The sequence below is a fragment of the Strongylocentrotus purpuratus genome, unplaced genomic scaffold (assembly GCF_000002235.5).
Source record: "Strongylocentrotus purpuratus isolate Spur 01 unplaced genomic scaffold, Spur_5.0 spur5_scaffold_9, whole genome shotgun sequence".
Classification (NCBI taxonomy): Eukaryota; Metazoa; Echinodermata; class Echinoidea; order Camarodonta; family Strongylocentrotidae; genus Strongylocentrotus; species Strongylocentrotus purpuratus.
In genome coordinates, this window is record NW_022145615.1 from 26,115,346 (window position 1) to 26,140,527 (window position 25,182).

The 25,182-nt window shown below is 35.2% G+C and overlaps 1 protein-coding gene across 1 annotated transcript in view; it reads right to left on the minus strand.

Annotated features, from left to right (window-relative positions):
• Window positions 1–1,912: 1,912 nt before the first annotated feature.
• The window catches only part of LOC579426 (thrombospondin type-1 domain-containing protein 4), a 25,751-nt gene continuing 2,481 nt past the window's right edge, over window positions 1,913–25,182 (minus strand). Inside the window, exons 3-7 of the mRNA XM_030977425.1 lie at window positions 20,710–20,883; window positions 19,923–20,099; window positions 16,326–16,502; window positions 7,941–8,091; window positions 1,913–2,178 (exon numbers count right to left, since the gene is read on the minus strand). Coding sequence (XP_030833285.1) covers window positions 2,057–2,178; window positions 7,941–8,091; window positions 16,326–16,502; window positions 19,923–20,099; window positions 20,710–20,883 — 801 coding nt within the window. The 3' untranslated portion in view covers window positions 1,913–2,056. The remainder of the gene's footprint in view (window positions 2,179–7,940; window positions 8,092–16,325; window positions 16,503–19,922; window positions 20,100–20,709; window positions 20,884–25,182) is intronic.

A 25,182-nucleotide genomic window follows, 5' to 3' on the forward strand; every position in this document is an offset into this window, starting at 1 on the left:
AAGGAAAGATAAAATAAACTTAAAACTAAATACTTGGCAGCAAATTCTAGAAAATAAAAGCTATTCAACAACTTTCTGTTGTCTCTACAAATACAACTACACAACAAAATTTAAAAAGCACAAAATTTACAAAGATCAAATGCATTTCAAAGGTTAAGATTTATCATAATAGTTCAAACAGAAGTACAATCAAACTTGCAAATCTTTGAGATTAAAATAAACTTCGGAACATTTCTCCAAGAATTAAATTAAAAATGTGCTGAATTGAATAAAAATAATGCTGTTCTATTCAATAATAGCTCAAACAGAAGCAAAAGAGGAAGAAACTGAGGAAGATTCGCATAATGATACATTTCCTTTGAGATTTAACTTCTTTTCTTAAAGTCCTAATACAACAGCGTCTAGAAAATATATTTGTTAATGGTCTCTACCCGGCTCCATTGAAACATCAAAATCTTTCCAAAAAAAGTTAGTTTGGCTGTTGGCCTTAACAGATGCCATAATTGACAAATGTAATGACCAATTTCCTTTGATAAGACTTTGATAAAGAACAGACAATTATATTGTTTGACGGAGAAAGAAAGCACGGGGCACACGCACAAATAATTAAATTGTATGGGATGATAACAAATTGTCTGAATGACAAAGTCGAAAAATCAAATTGCAAAAGATAAGTCAAATGTGACTTCATCATACACTACATTCCTATAATCCAAAATTTGAGCAGTAACGTTTGTCAAAACACTTTGCAGAGAGTATGCATACATTACAGAATGTATATAGCTTGAAACCACTCACAAAGATTTAGAGAGCCGTTTTGTATAAATGTACAAAAATGTATTACTGTATGAAAGAGAAAAAGAAGCATGGTAAAAATACATCTTATGTTACTAAGCACCACGTTTTACAGTTTAAAATACATTCAAGATATGAGAACAGTCTCTGCCACATGCATAGTATATCCAGGTAAACACAATGCCCAGGTTTACATCTTACTACAATTTCAAGGTAAATAAGCTCATATAAATAGAATTTAAGAACATGAACAAAACAACTCTAACCCATTCCGAGTTGATGAAGTATTATAATTGCTCGTCTGAACATTTCACCAAAAGCACCATTCTAAAGTAGCATTAATGTGACAGATCTATTAAGGCACATTGTTTATTTAAAAGTTGTAAGTTTGATAAAAACCAAAATATAAAAAAGAATGTCTGATTTGACATTTAAAGGGATCGTTTAACAATGTTAAATCTGAGATGCACGGCCCTACATGTTATCAGTGTCTGTGATAAGCTGTTATGCACTTCAAAATGATCAAGAAGTGCCTCAAAAAAGTAAAAACCTTTGAGTGACCAGTTTTACCATACTCGTTTTCCCCAATAGACTGAAGTGTCATGAAAACCGTTTGGCAAACGCAAAATTCAATTGTGATTTTTAATCATAAATATCTTGATAATCAGACAGGCGATCGGCTTGTAAAAGTCATGGGATTCCTGACTGACCTAAAGGTTTGCAGCATGAGCTAAATCAAGGATTTTTTTGAAGGATCTAAGACAAAGTTACCGGATCCCTTCAAACTTCATACGCCTCGATGAATAGTGGGATGGCTTTGCAACTACATTCTTTATATTTTTTATAATGATATCTTAAATTATATCTCAAACATTAAATGATCAAAGCAAAAATGGTGCCCCTAATCTCTTATTTTTGAGGATAAAGACAGGCCGTTTTAAAATACATGCCATCAAAATTCTTCTTTTTTCCCCCAGATCAAAATCTGTAGCAGCACTTGTCTATTTTCAAGAATAAAATGCACCAGTGCTACTAATCTTCTATCATATCAGATATAATGCTCCATATCAATAGACGCAGTGACGTGAAGAGAAGTGATAGACAGTCTTCATGTGTTCTGTTTTGTTGGTAGCAAAAACTGCAGCAAACTTTATTCATATAAAGGAATAAATGCACCAAATGCTACCAGTCTTCTACCATCTCAGATATAACACTCCATACCAACAGAAGCGGAGAAGTGGAGAGAAATGGTATCCACTCTTTATTTTTTGTTTTGTTCATAGCATGAGAAGCAGCATCGTTGGCGGTAGTAAGAGTAGGAACATAGCCGAGCTTGTTGGATCTTATCACAGTAAGAGAACTTGTCTGTACAAGATGCTGGAACTAGATGGAAGAAACAGAGAGAAAAAGAAAAAGAAAAAGAAATGTTTTTAATATTAGTTTTGAACAAGAAATTTAATATAATACCGGGTACATTCAAAATCAGAGACTTGTATAATGCAGTTTATTCTACATGTAGTTTAAAACTGCTTGCATCAGATCCAAAGCTACAATAAATAAAAATACATGTACTTCAAATTTTGATTAACAAAGCTGGTATGAATATGAATGAACATGATGGAGTAATCATCATATTGATATAACAGAAACCATTTATGTTGCTCCAAAAGTCACCCCTATCTTCTATTTTCTTCCATGTTGATATCATACCACTTAACAAATACAATTTCAGTCAAAAGTAAAAATAAAACAAAATAATACAAAACTGTGGATTTTGAATATTTCTTTTTAGTAATTTAAATGATTTGCATTGAGTACTTCAAAAAATGAATTCATCAACAATTTTGCTTGCCAAACTTGTGAGACAGCTGAGAGAAAAGATAATTGTCAAAATATCTGAGGAAAGTTCGGGTTTACGAGCAAGCACGGTGCCATGAATATGAGATGTATTTCACAAGCTGGGCTGGATTTCACAGTTGATTACAAAGTAGGATTCTAGTCACCCAGGAGTGCTAAACATCACTTTCGATTTGCAGGACTTAGTAAAGGGGGGGGGGGGGGAACAATCTCTGACAAGGGAAAGAAGGGCTTATCCGATTTCAGGAGCAATTTGGATCTCACATTTGGAAGGGGACACATAAACATAATTAGGGGCACATTTATGTGTACTTTTAAGGTACATGATTGCACTACTATGTTTCTGGGGGGGGGGGAGCCAGTTGTGCCCCCTCTCCCCCCCCCCCCCTAATCCACCAGTGCCAGTTTGCCCTGAGAATATCCCGTCCTCCCACAGGTTTACAACAAACTCTGTTACCATGGTTACTAACTATGATTACTGTCATTAAACCATGGTAGGTCCATGGTTAAAGGCACAAGGCCAAGATCATGGGAGATTGAGATGGTATGTTTTGGATTACTTGAAATAAATAATCAATTGAATATCTTTAAGATAGGATAGATAGAGACAACGATAAAATAAACATGTCTGTACTGCTGATGCCAGATATGTGGCAGTATACAGCTTGGATATGAATAAATAAAGACTTTAACATAACAACATGGGGGAATAACTGCACATGTAGGTTACAGTAAGCAAAACTTGAGAGAAAAGAAACTGAAATATCAGAAGAAAAAACTTATTGACATTTTTCAGTAAAATCTCATATGATGTACATCCTCCTTTCTAAACATCTTTAAAAACCTGTTGTCCTCCAGAAAGCACTTTACTGACCAAATTCAATTTAGTTTTAATAAGGTCATCAAAGACTGGACCTGTTAAGAATGATCAGTCTGGTCTTGAGTAATTTGCAATGCGTGCAACACCATACTGGCCTCTCCATTAAGACTGGGATACAAGCCAACTCACAAAGGGGGCGAGAGAGAGGAAGGATGGGAAAGGGTTGGAAACTTATTTGACAGTCAGGAAACGGGGACTTAGAAAAAGAAAAATGGGGGATCACCCATGGTAAATGTAATTTGCACCTCACAAAATCATTTATCACTTGATAAATTGAAAAATGTAATACATGCACAAAGGGGGCGAGAGAGAAAGGAAGGATTGGAAAGGGTTGGAAACTTATTTGACAGTCAGGAAACAGGGACTTAGAAAAAGAAAAATGGGGATCACCCATGGTAAATGTAATTTGCACCTAATAAAATCATTTATCACTTAATAAATTGAAAAATGTAATACATGCACTATAAATTGTCTGTTATTAAGAGCCAGAAGGGCCTTAACTCTGTGTTAAAGTATAGAAATTAACGCCCTTCTGGCTCCGAATAGATGAAGACATCAACAAGCTTTCATCACATAATGAAGCTCTTTGTTTGGGTGAACTAGAGTTTTTGATGAGCATTTTATGACTGACATTCATGATCATATTAACGGTTTGATTTGTGAAGTTTCAAGTGTTTCCTCGCAATGTGTCTGGTATCACATCAGGGTCATTTGTTGCTCGATGACTTGGAATTGTTTCAATGATGGCGTGCCACCCAAAATTTGATTTGCTTGTTTATGGTTCCATTTTTACTAGCCAAACGCGACTTGATGACTTATAAACATTAGATTTCTAATAAACTCTTGTCATGCACAGATTGTGACTCAGAGTGATCTCTGCCTGTGAGTTGGACTATTTGAGTTTTATATAAATTTAATGGAGAGAGGAGGAGATCAAGATAAGGTATCTTTATGAATGAACACGCACATACAGTTTGGCAGCTCATCATTAATACATCATATTTCATCGTAATGACCCTGACAAAAAGTACAAAACTATATCAAAATGAATGGTTAAGATGTGGTACATAAATAGCAATTGCGGTGGGTGTGCTTTTCCACGAGAGATGGCATATGTTGTAAGTAATTAACAAAATCGGATTTGTTAAATATCCATTTCATTAATCAATAACATAGATCAATGAGTGCAAAGCATAGATTAATTCGCTGAAAAGGCCAGTTCCTTTATCAATGCCTTTGCTTTTGATAAGCATAAGATTATAATCTCATTCCTTTCCTATCCTTGGCTCTTGGACTGACAGCTTCAGATTCTAAGGAAGAAAAAACACGTCCTCCTTTTTCCTTTTGATCAAAAGCTGCCAAATTATGATATTAGTGAGTCATTTTTTTATTAGGTGAAAAGCCCCTGTGATGGAGTAACCCTCTCTCACTCCACCCCTCCCTGTATCCTTTCTTTTGTTTATCTTTTAGAATGATTCACTGAAAGTAGGATACCCCAAGGGTATGGCTAATTTTCCTGGATAGTCTGGAGCACCAGGGCATAGTAAAGAAAGGTGAAGGGAAAGGGGTTTATGGGAAGGAATGGAAAAGGAAGTACATGCCGCAAGAATTAAGTCATCCCTCCTATATTGTTCTCAGGAGAGTGTTGGTTAAAATAACAATTATCATTGAACCCTCTTGTGAATTTTGGGTTTTCTCCCTTGCAAGGGCCCTGCAATAGTTCTTTGCGAGTGTGAAAGATAACATTATCCTTGTATCGTTGAAACTGAGGTTAGAAATGTTCCCAAGACTTTAAAAAGTAGGCAGCCTGGTCTTTGAATGATAGAAAAAGAGGCAATTAATACACAAAGAATGTTGCCTTAAATCCTTAAAACCAAACTAATAACCTTCATAACAATAACAATCTAGCATGTAATAATGTGATACGATGAACATATGCAATTAAAAAGTCATGTACTTTGGATATGACTGACCAACTATCATCAGCTTTGGCAGCCTTTACAAGTGCAAAACACACATCAAGGGGGGAATCCTGCAGCATAACTATTCATCACCTGGGTTGATAGAGACAACTCTAAACAAATACCTCATCTAAGCTAGACATTGAAAAGAAACGTAGATCCAAACACAAGACCTCTTGGTAAAGAGTCCAGTGAACAAACCACTACATAAAGGTACTCCTAAATCTTGTATTTCAAATTGAGTAATGATGCAAACATGCACTTGGATTCTTTGGTCACCCTTGTACCCATGTTTATTTTTGTCGACATCTGATAAAGCCAAGTTGCCTTTCCTTCCCCCCAACATACCACAGACTTCACATTTTCAGAACCTTGCTTTTCTTACATTCATGGAAACATGGACGGAAACACACTGCGACAGACGAGCTTTAAAAAAGAAGTAAAAGACACTAAAATGTATTTTTGGTTTTCCAGTTGGTCTCTGTCTGTTTTCTCTCTCAGATAACGATCACATAAGACCATGTAATCCAACGACTTCTTCTCATTACCCATCCTCCTTGGAGTTTGGTTGGGAAGATAATTGACGGGGATCAAGTCTCAAGGAAGACATGTTCACAAGGGACTGTTGTAGTTTCCAAAAATTTGCAAAGTTTTAAAAAACAATGAGGGTTCACACTGGACCAAAACAGTAAGTAACGTACTCAGTTATAAATTATAAGCCGGGCAAGCACTGATTTAAGTTTTAACTTCAAGCTGGCCTAACCTCAAAGTTAACTTCAGTTAGCTTCAAGCGAGGACCCCTAACCCTCCCCCCCCCCCATGCCCCTCAAATTTATCATGATAACCTCAAGATACCTCAAGATCTCTCACGGTTTATAACTTTGAGTAAACTTTATGTTTTGTAACATGGATGCATTCCAAACTGTCCCTATAACTACAAGATAATTTTGGAATCTAAAACCACCAGTGACTAAACTTAAAGTTAATGAACTGTCATGCGAACCCAACTCTTACTGGAGGGCTTTAGAGCGCATCCTGCGTTTGTCCTTCTTACCACACCTCTGCCCAAAAGCCCAGATAGGAGGAATTGCGGCTGATTAAATCTTGCGTTAACGACGTGGAGTCATCGTGGATGAGACAGTGTGATGACAGAGATACATCAGTATGACTCTTCTTACTAGTTAATGCAGACACAGGCATCTTTTGAAAGTTTCCCAAATTCTCTAGATAATAACGTTGTTTATTTTGTTTCCCCATAGAAAAGAAAGATTACCATGAGCAATAATACATGGATCAAATGTGGAACAAAGGAACCATGTCTGCCCCCTTCCCTCTGAACTGTTCCCCCCTCCCAATGGATGTAAAGACAAATGGTTGGTTATGAAAAACATTCATGCCATTAGAACAAATAGTACACTTCCATATGAAGAAGGGAGATTATGCTCTGAAAAATGTTTGGAGAAATGTATAAAGATGGAGAAAGCAACAACAACAAAAGTGGAGGAATAATCTTACACAATGGATAGCAGCTGCTGATTGACTCATTTTTCAAACAAACACAATTGATGACAACCCATAAAAGTGATCTTCAACCACGTAAAGAACACACTAAAAGACTACCAGATTATTTTTGTTCTTCCAAGAACAGGAAGGAACGAAAATACTTTTGAGTCAGGTAGAGACTTTGAATGGTGACTTTGAGCATGATGTAACAAGACCCCCCCCCCCCCAGGTAATAATTAAATAGTCAGCTTTTAGCTTCCCGGTCCTAATCAAATTTCAACGTAATTAAAGATAATTCCTGTCCTTTATAAGACCAATCTAGGGGACTGTCCAAAGTCACATCAGACTATGTTTCGGACCTGACTAGCTCATAAAATGATGAATGATATGTCAGGAAAGGGAAAGGGAAAGCTCTGACAAGCACAAGGTGAGGACAGAAATTCTGCTTGGTCATCGTCTCTCACCGGACAGTATATATAGTCTATTTCTATTTAGCACTGCATGGAGAGAATTGGCTTCTGAAATAAATCCCTGGAATTAGTTTTAATCTCTTGATGAAAATAGATATGAATTGTGCACCTAGATTGAAAAGTTAATAGTTTTTGAAAAGTCCCCAGATTTTTCAGAGCTTTATTAAGGTTATTTATCAAACTTTTTGGGGGGGAGGGGGGGGGGCAGGAGGAGATGCTATATGATGCAGATCCAAAGCATTTTGAGCAAAGAGAAAAACAGAGAAAGTGGTTTAAAATTCTTTCTTTTTTCTTTCAGCATATATATATATTTTTTTTTTTTAAATTCTTGAAACTATTTTTTCATTTTAGTCCATCTGAATAAAAAAATAAAAAAAAAAAAGAAGAAGGGGGGGAAAGGAAAAAGAAGTTACAGGGGGAAAAATGCAACATAGCCTTTGAATTCAATGATTTTATATTAAGTATTGTACTTACCATCAGGTTGTACTATGTGACACTGTTGTATGTTGCATGATTGCCTCAAGCCGGGTCTTTCTATGATTTCACATTCTGTACTGGGCTGCATCAGACCGTCTAGACACTTGACATGCCTCGTTCGATAACCTCCACCACAGCTCTGCGAACACTGGATGAACAAGGAAGAATAAAAGGAGAAAGCATTATTTTATGTTACAAATATCCAGAGTTTTATCATTTTGAAAGATGTTGTAATCTCCTCTATCGTCAAGATGACATCAACCATTGAGAGCATGAAGGGCTTTAAAGAGAAGGTTGAGTTCTGGGAAGAGGTGAACAATAATTTGTGAGCGTTAACATTGTATTATGCAAGTCTGGAAGAACATCAGATATAAAGTGTTCCTTGAAAAGCATGGCTCTTCAGATGTCTTAATATTATAAATATGGCATGTAACATCATATAAATTGGGACAGATTTTTATGCCACATGTTTGTGTAGTCAGATATACATCTTTCTGTGTACAGTGCTTGTAACTTTACCAAGACTGTACCAAATTTCTTATCATTTTGATGATTTCAGAATCTTGCAGTACACACCAATACTTATCAACCGTTTCTGATCAATTCCACATTGTTTCTTTCACAATGCAATCGCATGACCAACACTAAACTTTATCTTTAACTTTGTGTTCAAACACGAGTTTAAACCCCTCCTGCCTCTCAGCATAGGATATTCAATATAAATCCTCTATTTATTTTAATGCATAGTTTCTTTCCCTGTTCTTATAGCCTATAATGCATTTATATCTTTTTTTTCTTTTTGGTCTCAAATATCATACATTTCTGGAAGTGTTAGCATTCCTTTTCCTTTTCTTTGATCTGCAAGAGTTGTACGTGAATGATGTAATGTTGGGAGAAGAACAATTTGAGGAAAATATGAAAACCTTGAAACTTCCTCTCTATGAAAGAATAAAGATGGCATTATCCTCCAAAAAAAGAAAGAAAGAGATTAAGGATGTTATTTTACCTCAACTACAATGTAGTATACACATCAGCAAATAACAATGATAGCTTAACAAATAACAACAACTCGCAAAGAAAGATAAATATAATACAAGATAGTAGCTTTTTATAACTTGATGTTGTGAGGAGTGACGATCAAAAACGTTTCCTCTATATCCATGTATCATTAACTACTCTATGTCAAAAAGAAAGAAATAAGACTGTTGTCCAAGGAAACGAGTCAACTCTGTTTCCATGGCGACATAGGAAAGATCAAGAATTTAAAGCACAAAACAACTTCTGACACTGGTGTAATATTAATACCACAATGCTCTATGGAAGTGAGTCAAGATGAACAAAGCTGTATGGGGTCATCCATAATCACTTGAAACGTTGAGGAGATCGAGCAAGCTAAATATAGTGAATTGTGGAAATATACAAGAGGATACATGCCAATGATAACGATCTGAGTAGAAGTACATCCTGATTCATTTAAATAAATGATGTACAGATCACAAGAAGTTGTTGCCATTTCTTTTGTGAATAAAAACATTTGTAACATAACTACCAGTAAGTAATAATTTGACAGGAGTATGGTATACATAATCCAAAGTAGTTTATATTCATGGTTTGTCTCCAAAATAGTGAATAAAAGACATGTTTTCAAGCAGTTTATAGTGTCTGAGATATGATGAATAAATTATTAAACAGCGCTAAACATACCCTTCAATATTTTTCTCCCTTTAAAGACTTAAATGTGACATTTTGGGGCAAAAAGATAATGGATATATCTATATATGTCATATGCCTACAAGGGCAAGTTCAAAGTATTTTGATCCATTTGTTACTGAGCTTATAAAGAGTTTTTAGTAATTCCCAATCATTTCATAAAGTCGACAGCTTTAATAAAGCTGAGATCGGACAAAAGAAGTAAATGACATTTGTGTTCTTTTTCCCCATTATTCTCGGTAATGAATGGGACAGCAAGTGACCCAAATGGGTCTGACTTGCCCACCGACACTTTCCTAGAAAAGAAATTCAGCAGCTGATCCTAAAGGGTTATGGTATCTTCAAGTTGTAAATGAAAGGAAACATGAATTGTGGCCGATCCTAAACGTACATCCACTTGTGGGGGCTGACTTTGGGGGTGATTTAGGGAACAAGTAACCACAGTCGTGTGACTTGGGATTGTGAAAAATGGAATGACATTATCGAAGGGGCCTACTACTAGCTTACCTTCTCCCTGGAAACTAAATCCCTACGAAAATTATCCCTGGCAGTTAATCCAATGTGACAATTATCCCACTAATATGGAAAGTATTAACAGGGGAACAATTACTCTAGGGGTAGATGCAGGGAAAAAATAATTTAAAAAATTTGGGGGCTACTTTTCAAGCTTGCTTGCATGAAAATAATTTTTTTTGGGGGGGGGCTTTTTTATGTCTTTCGGGGGCTCTTTTTGGCATTTCGGGGGCTAATTCGCCCTGAGCCCCCTTGTATTTTTTTTCACTGTGTAGGTGTTCTACTTGTGTGAGGTTGTCGTGGGGAGGGTTTCAGAGGGTAGTTTTTCTGATACAATTTAAAACGAATAGAAATAATTTAAACCGATTCAACTTGAAATAATCAATACAGTTAAAACAATATGAAAAAGAGTGTCATCTGGACAGCTTTGAAATATAATACAGAGAAATACTCAAGAAATAATTTTTTTTTTTTTTAATTATTACTTGTGCTGGTGTATTAAGAGAAACTATCATTGATCATCACCTTGATTAAACAAGTGTGACAATAAGTATTAAAAATGTGACAATTTCAACAAGGAATGAAGCTAAATAATGACATTTAAGACATTAGAACAGAGCAAACACAATCGGCTTTAGGACTAGATGTGTTCTCAGAACTTAAGACAGCTTACATAATCATTATGCAAATTTTAGTCAAACATCTCACCTTAGAACTTTTAATTTTTCATGACATTCTCTGTCTGGAACATTCCACACTTTTTTAATTTAAAAAAATGCATCAACGTTACATAACTTAAAAGTGTCAAAATATTGTACTCTTTTCCCTCAAGAGTTCATTAAATCTGTCACATGAACAGTTATGCTAATGAATTTCCTTTTTCCAAAACACAAAGTTAATTTACCCCAAATGCTTATTACCTCTATTTTTTTCTTCAGGTTTTCTTTCTTTCTTTACTTTCTTTTGTTGTTTTTCTTTCAACCTTGTTCTACAACATATCTAAAAAGAATTCTTCCGTAATATATATATATATATTTTATATGTTTCTAAAACGAATTCTAGCATACTACATATCTAAAAAGAATTGTACTCTATGTATCATAGAACCTTGGTTGAACAAACCCATGTAATTTGATCATAGCGGTCTAAAATTAAATTACAAAATATGATAGCTCAACTTCCTCCTTTTGTTACTTGGAACCACTCAAATGTTATTCTCTTGTTGCCACCCATAAAATGTGTTCTGGATCAGTTTGAAAATGAAAGGAAACAATTCCCGATCACGTTCCTTATTCAAGCCCCTTCTTCATGTGTCACGAGTTCATATTTTTTCACAGTTCATCCATAATTTTTCCTTGTTTTTCCATTATTGAGATGTCACTTTCAATTTTCCACTGGTTTCCTCACCTTTTGCTCAGCTTGATGACTCCCTAACTTGCTAAATATCTTACTCATTCTCATTTAATTGTGTTCTGTTTAATGATGCATTCCCCCCTCCCCTTTCGGTAAACGAAGTGTAAATTGACAAGTACATTTTGATTTGTTTCCATGAGGACTAAACACACAAATATAATCCCAAGGTAATACTTTCTAAAGTTTAATCAATCATTTAACATAAAAGAACCACCGTTAAAGATGAATACTTGTTCAAAAAGCTCACTAAAGGGTTTGGGGAGTTGGCGTGCAGGCAGCATCTCACATTGTAGTACCCTGGATCATCAATATTACATGATGCACACATATATGTATCATATCTAGTCATGAAGTGTCCTCTATTAACAGGATCACAAATATTTAAAAAAAAAAAACTTCAGGCATTTTCAATAGCCTTATCCATCACATTTCAATGGCGTATTATCATTAACGCAAACATGGTTTTGATGAGATAATAGGGTATCAAGATTGCCTTTGAGTTGACTTTTCATAAAAGTAATGTTTGTGACGGTGTTTATTCTCTTCATTTTATTTAACTTAGAAGTTAAACTTCTCTCAGTAAACTTGCTTGTTACCTAATTCAATTCAGTATATATTTGTCATGGATTAGTGCGGGCACAGTATTTGATGGGTTAATATCATGATAGTCATATCAAATGCTGAATGTCAGTTAATGTCAGGGCCTCGCCTTATAAAGTGTTACAATTGATCCGAATTAATTGCAAGTCCTCTAATCAAGTTTGCAGTCTCCTATGATCCTATCTCTTATGTACAAAATTGCGATTGATATCAATTGCAAATAAGTCGAAATTAATCGCAACTGTTGATAAAACCGGGCCCTGGTTTGCACAACTGTTAACAACTGTTAGTTGCGCAAACAAAAGTATACCTGACAGATGTCCTAATCACATTGACACTAGAAGTACATGATGTATGTCAAAGGCCTCAACATGCACTTATGATATGAGATATGACAGGAACATTAGTCCAGTCTTCAGGGGAAAACCCTTGTCCCTTCCCAGGCCTACGTTGACTCATTATGAGCTCATTGAGGAAACCACAGAACGTACTTGATTGGAAACAGCTACAGCTGTCTCATACACCTTGTCATGCTGGGTCAGGTATTTTTATCACCCAATTTCCTTTTTGTGTTAATTCTAAGCGGTTGTCAACTTGTTAATGATTTATTTTCATCAATTAAGAAGATATGCATTGTAATGATACTTTTTGTAAATATGATTCACTATAAGAACGCAGAGGAGTTGTAGTACCTGGAAACATGGTTTTAAAAAACAAAACATTGTCAAATCACATGAGCATTGAAATAAAAATAAAAAAATTAAAGAGTAATTTCTATATTGTTTAATCTACAGGATGATTAGATTCAATTCTGCATGTCTATAAATCGTTGCTTATACAGCTGAATATCTATCAGTAATGGTTTTTAAAAAAACTTAAAAAACATTTTTGTAGCAGATAACTATATTTATCAATGCACAAAATACAGAAAAACATTTTGCAACCTCCAAATTGCAACTAACATAATAGTTTTTGTAATGCTAGTATGTTCATGGTTTTGCCTTCTTCAGATTGAAAGTATATCACGATGCCTATGCATTCATCTTCAAATCTTTATTTTTTCCAGTGTGTGGGATAATATGCAATAAAATGAAAATACCACACACTCCTGTCAGCGTTGGGAATTCAACAAATTGAGAAATATTTATACATCTGATTTCTGTTTCACTAGCCCTCGGGGCACTGTTCTCATGGCTAGACTAGTCAAAGTAATATCAGTTGGTTTTTGAGCCTTGATTCAAAGTCAGGTCCATTTGATATGGTGACACTGATGTCTCTATTCTACTTTTTTTTTTATGTCTGACGATTCTACGTCCATTCTTTTTAAAAACAGTAATAGTTTCAAGCATTCAATTATAAAGAGGGCATTTCTAATGCGCAATTGAATTTATCCTCAAATATTCAATGACATTGCCTAACTGATTTTGATCATTACTTATCAACATTGTTGATACATTTCTAAATCTTATATAACATTGCTGAATGTGTTACCATTGTTATATTGCTTTTCTATTATGATGTTTGTTTTACAAAGTAAATATGATTGATTTGTAAAAACAGACAATATCAGCCTTGAGCTACATGACATGTTTTTTTAATAAAACAATTTTGAAATGAACCGATTTTCTCAAATGGGAGAAAAGTTTTATTGTTACAGTAATAAATCAGTTTCCAAGAATTTGATTTATAATTTTAGCACCAGTTGCCTAAAGTTTCCTAAGGTGGTACTGATGTCCTGGTACTGTTTGTTACTTTTTATTCTACTTCTATTTTCTCATATGGAAGAGAAGTCTTGATTTCTTGAATAAGTTACACAAGAAAATTTCAAGAATTTGTTTGTCAAATTGAGCATAAGTTGACTATTGTATGTCCAAAATTGTTAAAAGAATTGTTTATGTGTTTGGACTATTTATTATAATTAGTTGGATGCTAAAAAGAAAAAGGACTACAAAAGTTTGTAATGGAACAAACCACAAAATATATACATGTAGGTTATATTCAATGGAACCATAATGTAACTTGCTTGGAATGAAAGCAAAACTTTCACAAATCATATTGATGATTCAAATGTTTTGTATGTCACCATTTCTCTTACAACAATCGAACATGCAGATACTTTCAATAAAGTTAGAAATGACATATCTGCTGAAAAGGGAAAGTGTTAAAGGGGTGTATTAAAAAGTACTATAGATTGCCAATTAAAATATTTCAGTGTACACAATTCATCTTTCTTAGCATTTGTAATGTGGGAAATGAACTAACATGTTCCAAAAAACAGGGGAATAAATTACAGTAAAACTATCCAGCATGATCCCTATCCACTCACAATTTAATTTCACAGAAAGAAAAATCTTTAAAATTCTCAAAAGATAACTCCTACACAATAGAATTGCCTATTTAGTGATTCCATATGCAAAAATAGTATAAGTAGGTGTTTGTTAAGGGCTCTTTCCTATAGCTATTTCCTCAAGCTGTTTCCTTGCCGTAGAGATGAGCTTTCTAAAACATCTTGGACACATTACTGGGCAATTGGCAACAACTTGAGTAAGTCTATGATTTCAGTGTGGTCGTGAAATCGGAACAGGAAAGTTTGTCAAGTTAAAGGAAAATTACAGAGCTACAAGAAATTTGCTATGACTAAAATAGATTTGATATACAAGGTACATATTCATTTAAAATAGATATGTGATGATGGCATCCAGTTTTTCTAAGGGGAGCACTTACATAATGTCAGATGTCTATGCAGATTGAAAAATCATGCCCAGGTAATAATGACTCTTGTTTGAATTTTAGAAATCGATTAAAGTTTTGGTCTATGAATAAGCGAAGAAACCACATTTTTATGAATTCAATGCCATTGAAACAGCCTTCAGAGTACTGAATATGTATTGAATGTGTAATTACTACACGGCCGTTCTTCTATCAATTATTTTTTTTTTCCTTTTCCTTTTCATGTTTAAACTAAATCTATATAAAACAACTTTAAGTGTAAAAACATTCATTCAGTGGATCACATATTAAAACCTTTTTGTCAAAACTCTGGATTCAAGATATCTACAAGCAAAAACTAAGGGCAAAGGAGACGCCCATCTTGAACAGCTGACAACAAAATTGGAAAACAAGATTCCCAAGAACTCTGTCAGCTAGGGCAGACAAACATGGACGTGGGAAGCAACAGGTAGGAGGAGAAAGATTCTCCATATGTTTATAGTTTCCTCATCCTCTCCCCAGAGGATACCACAACTCTGCTAGTATCATCACCAAGACAACGCATCACTGCTGACATGGGTGTCTTAATTATGGATAAGACTAGTGCATTTTGTTTTCCTTCTGAAAAGTTCGGAGTCTGAAGCGACTTTATTTTATAGCAGTGATGACAAGAAATAGGAAATGTTTGTATGCTTTGGGGAGGCTTGTTTGTTCACATAATTTTTTTTGTCTCTTGCGAGGATTATATTGTTGTTCCTCTTTTCTTTCACTTCTGGTACAAGCACATAACATACTTCCTATCAGGATCCTTAACTGGCTAAAAATGGACAAACTGCACTTGATGTCAATTATCAACATCTAACATGATCAAAGAGACTTTAAACAAAAATCTAGGGCAATTACAAGAGCCTTGTCCATCGCATTCTAAGAAATCTTACGTAGCCTGAATATTTCTAAGGGGACTGCAACAATGTGATTTGGTCTTTGTGATTGTCTTGGTCATATTTGTATGGGTTGATAGGGGAAGGGTACATCTCAAACACAAAATATACTCCTGACAGTTTTATAATTGGATGCAAACCTCTTTAATCTGAATAAGACTCCACTTATAAAGAGTTCTCATATTAATGAAATATCACAGAAGGTTAGGATAGAGTCCTCAGTACCAGAATGACACTAACTCATATCATTTGGCAATGAGCTAACACCCTTCTGGCTCTCAACAGACTACAAACATGCAGGTATAGTAGAAGTAGTACATCAACTGTCAGGCAGTCGTAGAAATCTCAATTCAAAAATAATTTTTGTGTGTGTGAATACCTTAGTTAACTCATTGCCTACTGGAACCAGGTGGCCCCTGTATTAAGCCTATGGGAATAAGAGAACTCAGTAGTCAAGGGGTTAAGATATAAATTCAACGGGTCATGTCTGTCTTACCTCGGACCACTCCGAAGTGAACCAATGTACTCCAGCACACTCCGTCTCCTCGCACTGTTGACTGGTCTGAGGGCGGGACACAGGGCACTGGTAGGTAGGGAGTATGGTAGGGGAGACGTCTGACGACACGCAGACGACACTCCTGGTTTGAGTGCCTGTTCCACATCCTACTGAACACTGCAGAGAGAATATATAGGAGAATAGTATTGACCTTATTTTTTTATTTAAAAAAGAATCAAATGAATTTGAAGAATTGCACTATGTGAGAGAGCATAATGAGCAAGCTGAGGAGGAATATAGGAATAATTTCTATGACACATGCAAAAGTGAGAAAGGGGGGGGGAGAGAGAGAGAGAGAGAGAGAGAGAGAGAGAGAGAGGGAAAGAGATAAAGATAGAGAGAGAGATAGAGAGAGAGAGAGAGAGAGAGAGAGAGAGAGAGAAAGAGAGGGAAAGAGAAAGAGAAAGGGAGAGAGAAGATGGGGGGGGGGGGTGAGGGGGTGAATGAGGGTGGAAACTACAAAGGGATTGTATTATGAGAGAAAAATGAAGACAGGAGAAAGAGGAAAAGTAGGTATATCTGACTGAGTCGGGTAAGAACATCCGTAAAGTCTTGAACAAACATCACTTAAACCATGAAATCATTCATGGCTGGAGGTAGTTTTGTTCTGTTTTTGTTCTGCTCTCTTTCAACTGCTGATTGAAGTTTCTTCAATCCTAATAAAAACTGATGACAGATTGTTTAAATTTGACAAACATCATGAAATGGTCAACAAGACATGACATAGCCAAATTTTCTTAGAGGGTAATTGCTTTCTATGCCAGGCCTTATAGTGCGCTAAGATCTGTCTGGACTCTGATATGGAGAAGCTATTTTTCCAAATTCCCTTGCCAGTTTTCTCTTGGCGAGCCAAGCCAATGAGTAAATGCCATAAGAGTTTATTACACATGGATATCATATAATATGATTAAATAAATGTGCAAAAACAAGCTGGGATAGAGAGGAACAACAAAGAAGGGATATTAATATTGAACGGAAATTAATTTAATCAGATATGTTTAGAAAATGTAGACAAAAATGTGAAGAAATATTGCTAAGTGAAACGAAGTGAACACCAAAATCACAGACAGAAATTAAAAACACAGGATAAGAGAAAGATTTTGAGTCTTTCAGATTTAAATTGCGCAGATAAAATTTACAATTAAAGAACAATGAAGTAGAGACGAGGTGACATGCAAGGTATCAACATTTTAATGAAACCTGATTCTTAATTCTTGCCAAGTACTCCTATAATTTTCATCCTGATTTCACTATACTGTAAAATATCAGCAAACAACTATATTGACAGTATACTACTTCAAATTCAATAACAATTTTTCAGACAATTTTTAATTCAGTGACAATTTTCTAGAAAATGAACAAATAATTACATTATGGCCATCTTCAACAAGAACAATAGACCTGATTAACTAGCATCCCAAAATAATTAGCATCAACAACATCGCTTTCAATGCACATATTACTGGGCATCACACAGAATAGGATGCTAAACTCTTTGAAGACATGTTGCTAGGATTCTGAGGATACATGCTCTCAAAATAGCCCTTTAAATTGGTGCTTGACTTCCCAAAGCGGAGGCAATATTATTGGCATGTTTATCAAACACACTTCAAGTATCTATTTTTATGGTCTATGAGCTAGGAGCTGGATGTCATGTTGAAAGTTTACTACTCCATAAAGTGAAGAATAATCACTTAACAATCATAAAGTAGGGAAAAAAGAAATAGGTACTGCGACATATGCTCCAGTAACAACTGCCCTTTCGTTAATCTAACTCTAAAGCCTAAAATCAAACCCAAAACCCAAAAATATCTATAACCCTACATCTTTGACAAAATCAGACAGAAGCATATGTCACAGCATAACTTTCAAAGAACAACTTCAAAACTCTACTTTTTAAAACAATAAGTACTTAATATTTACTGATTTTATGATCATTACTTATGTATTTTACCATTGTTTTGTTTTGTTATTAGAATAAATTCAGCCTTTGAGCTGCATGTTTCATATTTTCTTTTTCATAATGAAATACAAATACATGCAGTCAAACCTGCTTTAGTGACCACCTGTCTACAAAGACCACCTGTCTACAACAAGCACATTTTTTGTTTCTCTTGGGCAGTCGCTGTAGACTGCCCAATTACGACTTTACAATTAAAATACAAATTTTTAATAAGCTATCGCCATGGGGACCTACAAAGTCTTGTACATGAACTTTTACACTACCTCAATCTAGGTCTCTTAGGATGACTCTGCTAATTTTTTAGGAGAAAACAAACATCCTTGACCCCCGAAAGTACAGTCTGGAATATCTTCTTCATCTATTTGGCTCCCAACATCATTTTCATAAATCAAAAGCTTGCTCATGTTATTGCAAATCATGAGGAGAACGAATTAGCTAAATGAACAGGTGCAAGACTTCTTTTCATCATAATGATCATTATTCTCTGGTGTACTATGATTTTAATGCATTTTCAAGATGAAAATATTGAAAGTTAAGTGGGAAATAATAAGTCAGAAATGAGCCAAGTTAATGAAGATTAATGGCCCAAGTGAGACCGCATCGGAAAATGTGCTGTTCACAACATTTCCTCACATCATCGTGCAATGTGCCTGAAATTGCGGTGCATACATGCCAGGCCTGGTATTTAAAACAAAAGCTTATCTTCTATTCTAGTGAAATGATTTTGACAGTCGTAACAAATGTTAAATTGAAAATTTTCATTGGTGTTTGAGCAGAATGAAATGTCATCTGCCTAAGAGGCCATTTACATGCAGCCATTATTCAAGGATATAAAAGTGACTGGTTCTTTAGTTACAATTCTCATCAGGTTAAATAAAGAAATATAAAAGTACATTTGATATATCATGGTGGTGATGATGATGATAGATGCATATAATTTGGTATAATAGTGGTATGTGCATGTTGTGGCGCGAATGGCGCTTCCTTTAATAGGTCTCACCGAGTTAACGTCAACAGAGAAAGTTATTCTGGTGTATTATTAATGTATTTTCAAGATGAAAATATTTAAAGCTAAGTGAGAAAATAATAAGTTAGAAATGAGCCAAGAACTAGTTAATGAAGATTATTTTCCAGTACTCTCTTTGTTACCATCAGTTACTTCGATGATGTTGCAGTAGGGATTGAGGTCTTAAGATACATGATCAATCTCAAATACATTAATGTTATACATGTATTTATAAAAAGAAAAGCAGTAATAAATTGTTGCAAAGAAGTTTTGGGCTAGCTCCCAAGTAAATAAAGATTGCATGCTTGATCTTATAATTGAAAACAAGTCAGAAAAAATCTTGGAACCAGCAAGATTTAACCTGCCATCGACTTTATCACCATCACTGGTCCATTTCACAGTCACGATGAACTGGAAAACAAATACCTCAGCTCTTCTAATTCATTTAGACTTATTCATATCTATTAGGCCGCTGTGAAGTTGGGAGCCAAAATTTATTTACAACAATTGAAACTTTTTCTAGGGAGCCTTACATCTAAAACTGAATTATATAGTTTTCATTACTCACCCTACTCCATTCTGAAGTAAACCACTTTGGTCCACACGGTGCCTCGGTACAAGTTTTGACCTCATCTGGTTTTTGCTGACCGCTGCACTGACCGTCAGGTACTGCTCCGGCTGTAGTGCCCTCTGTACTACATAAGACGCCCCTAGATAACGTTCCACTACCACAATTTGATGAGCACTTTAGATGAAAAAGGACATTATAAACTATCAATTCTGTAAAATAAATAATTAGTTATTTTTAAAATATTAAATATTTATTTATTTACAAGGTTTATTGATAAGTCATTTGTGGCACATCCCAAGACATATCTTTAAGTACGTTGAGATAATTTTTCTTATACCTCAATTTCAATTCAAGTTCAACTCTATGTTAATTCCAATAAAAGCATACACACATACAAATTCGAAATAAAGCCCAAATGCAAATCATTATACATGGAATCAAGGGTACCATAAAAGACCAAGGCGGTCTTGTCAATATATATATATATATATATAGTCCCCTTATGAAAAAAAGGCGAAAGTGCCCGAAAACAAGAGGAGAGAACACAAGTTCCTCCTAATTAAAGCCCCACCGCACTACTTGTAGCTACTTGCTCCCTCTATAAAGAAAACAACGCCTAAGCGGTGCCCGTCGGTCCCTCGTGATCCTCTTTTTCTTATGTTCATTGGGAGCTGATTTGATAAGATAACCACCTGTCAGTGACCATACTGGGTGGTCTAATCCCTCTTGGTCAAACTAGTACAGACAGGCTTTAAAACATACAAGATGAGCAACATTGTCTTACCTGTGTGGACCAGTCATTGGTGAACCAAGATGTCTGACATGGTCCACCGTTACAGGACTGTGTCTCATCTGGCCTTGGTAGATGGCTACATTCCGACTCTGGTACCTCATTCCTATCCTCATTCACGCATAGCAGCTCTCGCCTTCGATCACCTTCACCACATTCTGCAGAGCACTGTGTTTAATATCGATCAGAAGAGAAAAATTAAAACAAATAATAGAATGTTATTATTGTACAATTACTGTGGTGATATTTTGTTATAAAATAAATACTCCACTGAAAATTGCTGCAAGGTCAATCTCCTATACTAGTGGATTTTCAAGTTTCAACTCTAGACCCATGATGATATACAAACCCTAACTCTATACATCTTGATAAAAAAATGAATATGAGAACAAACAGAGCAAATGTTGGATCACTGAAAATAAACAGCTTGATATTATGCAATTTCAAAAAGCATAACTGCATAACATAATAAATCTAAAGAAAAATATTACAAAACAATTTTTTGGACATATTTCAGACTGAACGGAAAAATATAAAAACAAGCCTTGGAATTCAATTAAACAGGAATTCTTAATTATTTGATGAATAATGACCTTGAAGGTGTCAGGAGAGGAGAATTGTCTAAGAGATAGGATGTCAGATCAAACCAGATCTGATGTGGCCATTGGCATTTAATAGGAAATGTAGAGTCTTGGATATTGATTTCCATTATAAAACTATGATAACCATTTCAATCTCAATATTGTTCTTTTATAATTCATCAAATGGACAATAATGTGTTTCAAGCAAGAACACCAATAATACAGAGCTGAAAATCACTTTCAGCATTTTACAGGAAGGCAACGGTTTCAGATATTATTTCATATTGTGAAGCAGGTACTTAAAACTTTTAAACTCAATATAGGTGCTCCTGTGTATAAAGCAGGAGTTACCAAAACAAAAAATGTAGAGATGAAAGTCACTTTCATGGGATGAAATCGTCTTTTGATCAGTGCTCAGACATACAAGGTAAATATTTGTTATAGGTCAAAGCCTCAGGTGAAAAAAAATTTATATGGCTGGAAAAGGACATGAAGCAACAATTAGCCACAAAGAGGGAAGGAGAGGGAGAAAGAGTGAGATAATTAGAGAGATATAGAGAGAGAAACATAGAGAGAGATAGAGCAGTATAGAAAAGGGATAGGGAGAAAGTGGGAGAAAGAGAGAGAGAGAACAAGTGTGTGTGAGAGAGAGAGAGAAAGAGAGAGAGAGAGAGAGAGAGAGAGAGATGGGGGGGGGAGGTGAAAAGAGCAGAATGTAGAGGTAGAAAAAGATGGATATGTGGATGGAGACACAGAAAATCCAGAGGAAAAGAGAAAGAGGAAGGAGAGATAGAGATAGAGGGAGAAAGAGAGAGAGAGAGATAGAGAATGAGATAGAGAGATAGAGAGTGAGATAGAGAGATAGAGAGTAAGATAGAGAGAGAGAGAGGAAGAGAGAAAGCGGTGAGGAGGGGAAGCACAAAAATAAAGAAAATGACGAGTGGAATAAGTAACAATAAGGGGGAAAGCAAGAGAAAAAACAAACAAACATGTAGTCAGATTATGAAACTATTTGTTGGAAAGTTGGAAATGATACAACTATTTTTGATATAATTTCTTTGTATTCCATTGGATATAATTCTTATCTCCTCCTTTTTTCTCTCATATCTGTATCATTCTCATACATTTGTAAGTGTCTATACATGTATATCTCTTCATGTGCATGAATGTATTTGCATTCTATCTGTTTCAATTGGGTTTTTAATAGCATCATGAAATGACATGAAATGAACCAGTTTCTTGTAAAATCTCTTCCCTGCAGTTCAGCTCATGGAGATGGTCCACTTAATTGAGCTATAGCCAGGAAGCTAAGTTAAAATCAGAAGTGAACATGCCCGACACCATGTGGACAACCAAATGTCATGTCCTACAGGGGGATCGAAGCAGCAACAAAATAAGACTTGTTACTAACCAGACCGCACCGCACCTGGAAGCCGAGGTAGATTTGCGGTGCTGGCGGTCTGCTTTCATTTCGAGTCGGATGTCAAGCCCGTTATGATAGACAGGATAAGTATGATTGACATGGACCCTGGGAGGGGTGGGCGAGAGGGAGGGATAATGTGGAATTTGCGAATCGGTTCAATCGATGTCTTTGAACCTGCACAGGTATTCTGGTTGGGAGTTTTGGTACCTCTAAACATCTAAAAAGAATTTGAGGTATGTATCTTGTAAACATTGACCTGGGAGACAAAAATATCAGGTTCTTCTCTATTTTAATACAGTTCCAACTACCTGAAGGTTTCTTTTTCAATCGAGCAGCTGACAAAAGGCATACATTTGTTTTGTTTTGCGAGATATTGTCAATTTTATGTGTTTTTGTTAAACATGGATGCAGGCATTTTTTAAGTAATATGAGGCAAGATTATGTCCCCAAACATACATACACCCACCACAGAGCAAATGAGAAAGAATCAAGTAGAAATAATAACTGATGACATTATTATGGAAGCAGTTGAAAATTGAGATGACAGTAGAATATATGATAGACAAATAAAGGACAATGTTGAAAGATTATTCATGCAATCTTGCTCATCATCTATTCACACTTTGACTAAATTTGCATTATACCACAGATTGAAAGGGCCATAAATCCACAAGAAGAAACTGTTTATACTAAATCTATCAAGTCACTTCTAAATGAGAGCTAGCTAGGGTCAAAGAGAAGCAGAAACAGTGGAGGCTTGTGAGGGATTGGAGAGAAACTTCCCAGCATGTTCTAAGGGATTTTAAACTTGATAAAAAGAGGTGATATCTGAACTATATCCAGCCATTTAGCGTGGTCTGATCCCTGCTGAGCCAGTCACAAATTGATTTGATCCTGCTTTTAATGGGTCTATTCAGCCAGGTGAGACGAATGACTGGTTGACTCACACACAAAAACAGTTTGAAGTTGAAAGAGGAGAAAGATGTTTTGCTCATGCTACATTTAATAACAGAAGCTGTGTTTGGTTACATAATTATATAGGGCCTGTCTTCTGACAAATTTTAGGGAAAAGTGGGGATATCTGAACTGTCAAGCAATTTAGCATGGTCTGATCCCCGCTGAGCCAGTCACAAGTTGAAGTGATCCTGCTTTTAACGATTCAAGGCTAGGGGTAATTCTGGGTTCATTCAGCCAGGTGTGATGAATGCCTGTTTACTCACACCAAAAACAGATTGAAGGAGGAGGAAAATGTTTAAAATGCTACTGTAACAGTAGTTGTGTTCGGTTACAGGTCCTACTTCTTTTGGGGAATTATTTGGAAGGAGAGCACAGAATACCAGTATTGTAAACTAAATTATTAACTATTCAAGAAATAAAAACTGCAGAATGTTCTGGACTGGCTGCTCATAAAGAACCCACATGTTTTTAAACGCAGGTCAACATCTCATTGTATTTCATTGATATATCTCCAAGCCTCCATGCTCCATAAACTTATAACTAATAGACAATTATAAAGGGTTCTATTTCTAAATATTCTTCTGGATAATAAACTCCAATGAAATGAACTGAAAACAACCCATGGCATCAACTCTTTCAACACTGCCATATCATATTTGATTAAATATTGTCCAAAGAAGAGGAAATGAACTTCAATAAAGTTTGATGGAAGACTAAGATATTTATGATCTTCAGATTGTTTTAGAAGGGAAAGGATGCAAATGTCATCGGTTATTCAAATTAAACAAAGTAATTACACAAAAGTAAATACAAAAAGTTTACATCCATAAATTTGAGAATGACATGCATGCATTCCTTTGAACAAAGAGGGGCACTTTTCTCAACTGAATGTCTCTCCCTAGAGCTTAATTTATGAATATATTTATTTTCAATGAAGTAAAATCTCCATTTGCTATCTGAGGCTCATAAACTACTGACCTAGTACTGACACACAGATGAAAATGATTTTTTGCAAACGTCCAAGACCTATACAGGTTAATGTCTTTAAAGAGACAATGATGACTACTTCATAGAACTTTAAAAGAAAGACCGCCCTTGTGCAATATTTCTATGTTTTGGGAAGATATCTTAATAGAATTTTCTGAGCTATGTACCAATATTGAATTTTAATGATAACTATTTACAGTGATCCTTGCTCGTTCCACATTTCAATTTGGCAACTGTGCATATGTTGATATTCATATTATGTGAGCTACTTGTAGTATTTGTATGTGCAAATACAACTATTTATCAAATACACATACAAAGAATTATATCACAAAGACAATTCATTTACATAGTAGGGGGAATACAGTTCGAAGTTACTATTTACTCATGCTCTAAAGCCCCTTTTTCCATTTTCAGTGATGAAAAAAGTAAAAATGATATGATAATCGAAATGATATCAATTTTTTGTTGATAATGTAGCCTTACATGATTGTAATGCATCTACAGATTTGTAAAAAT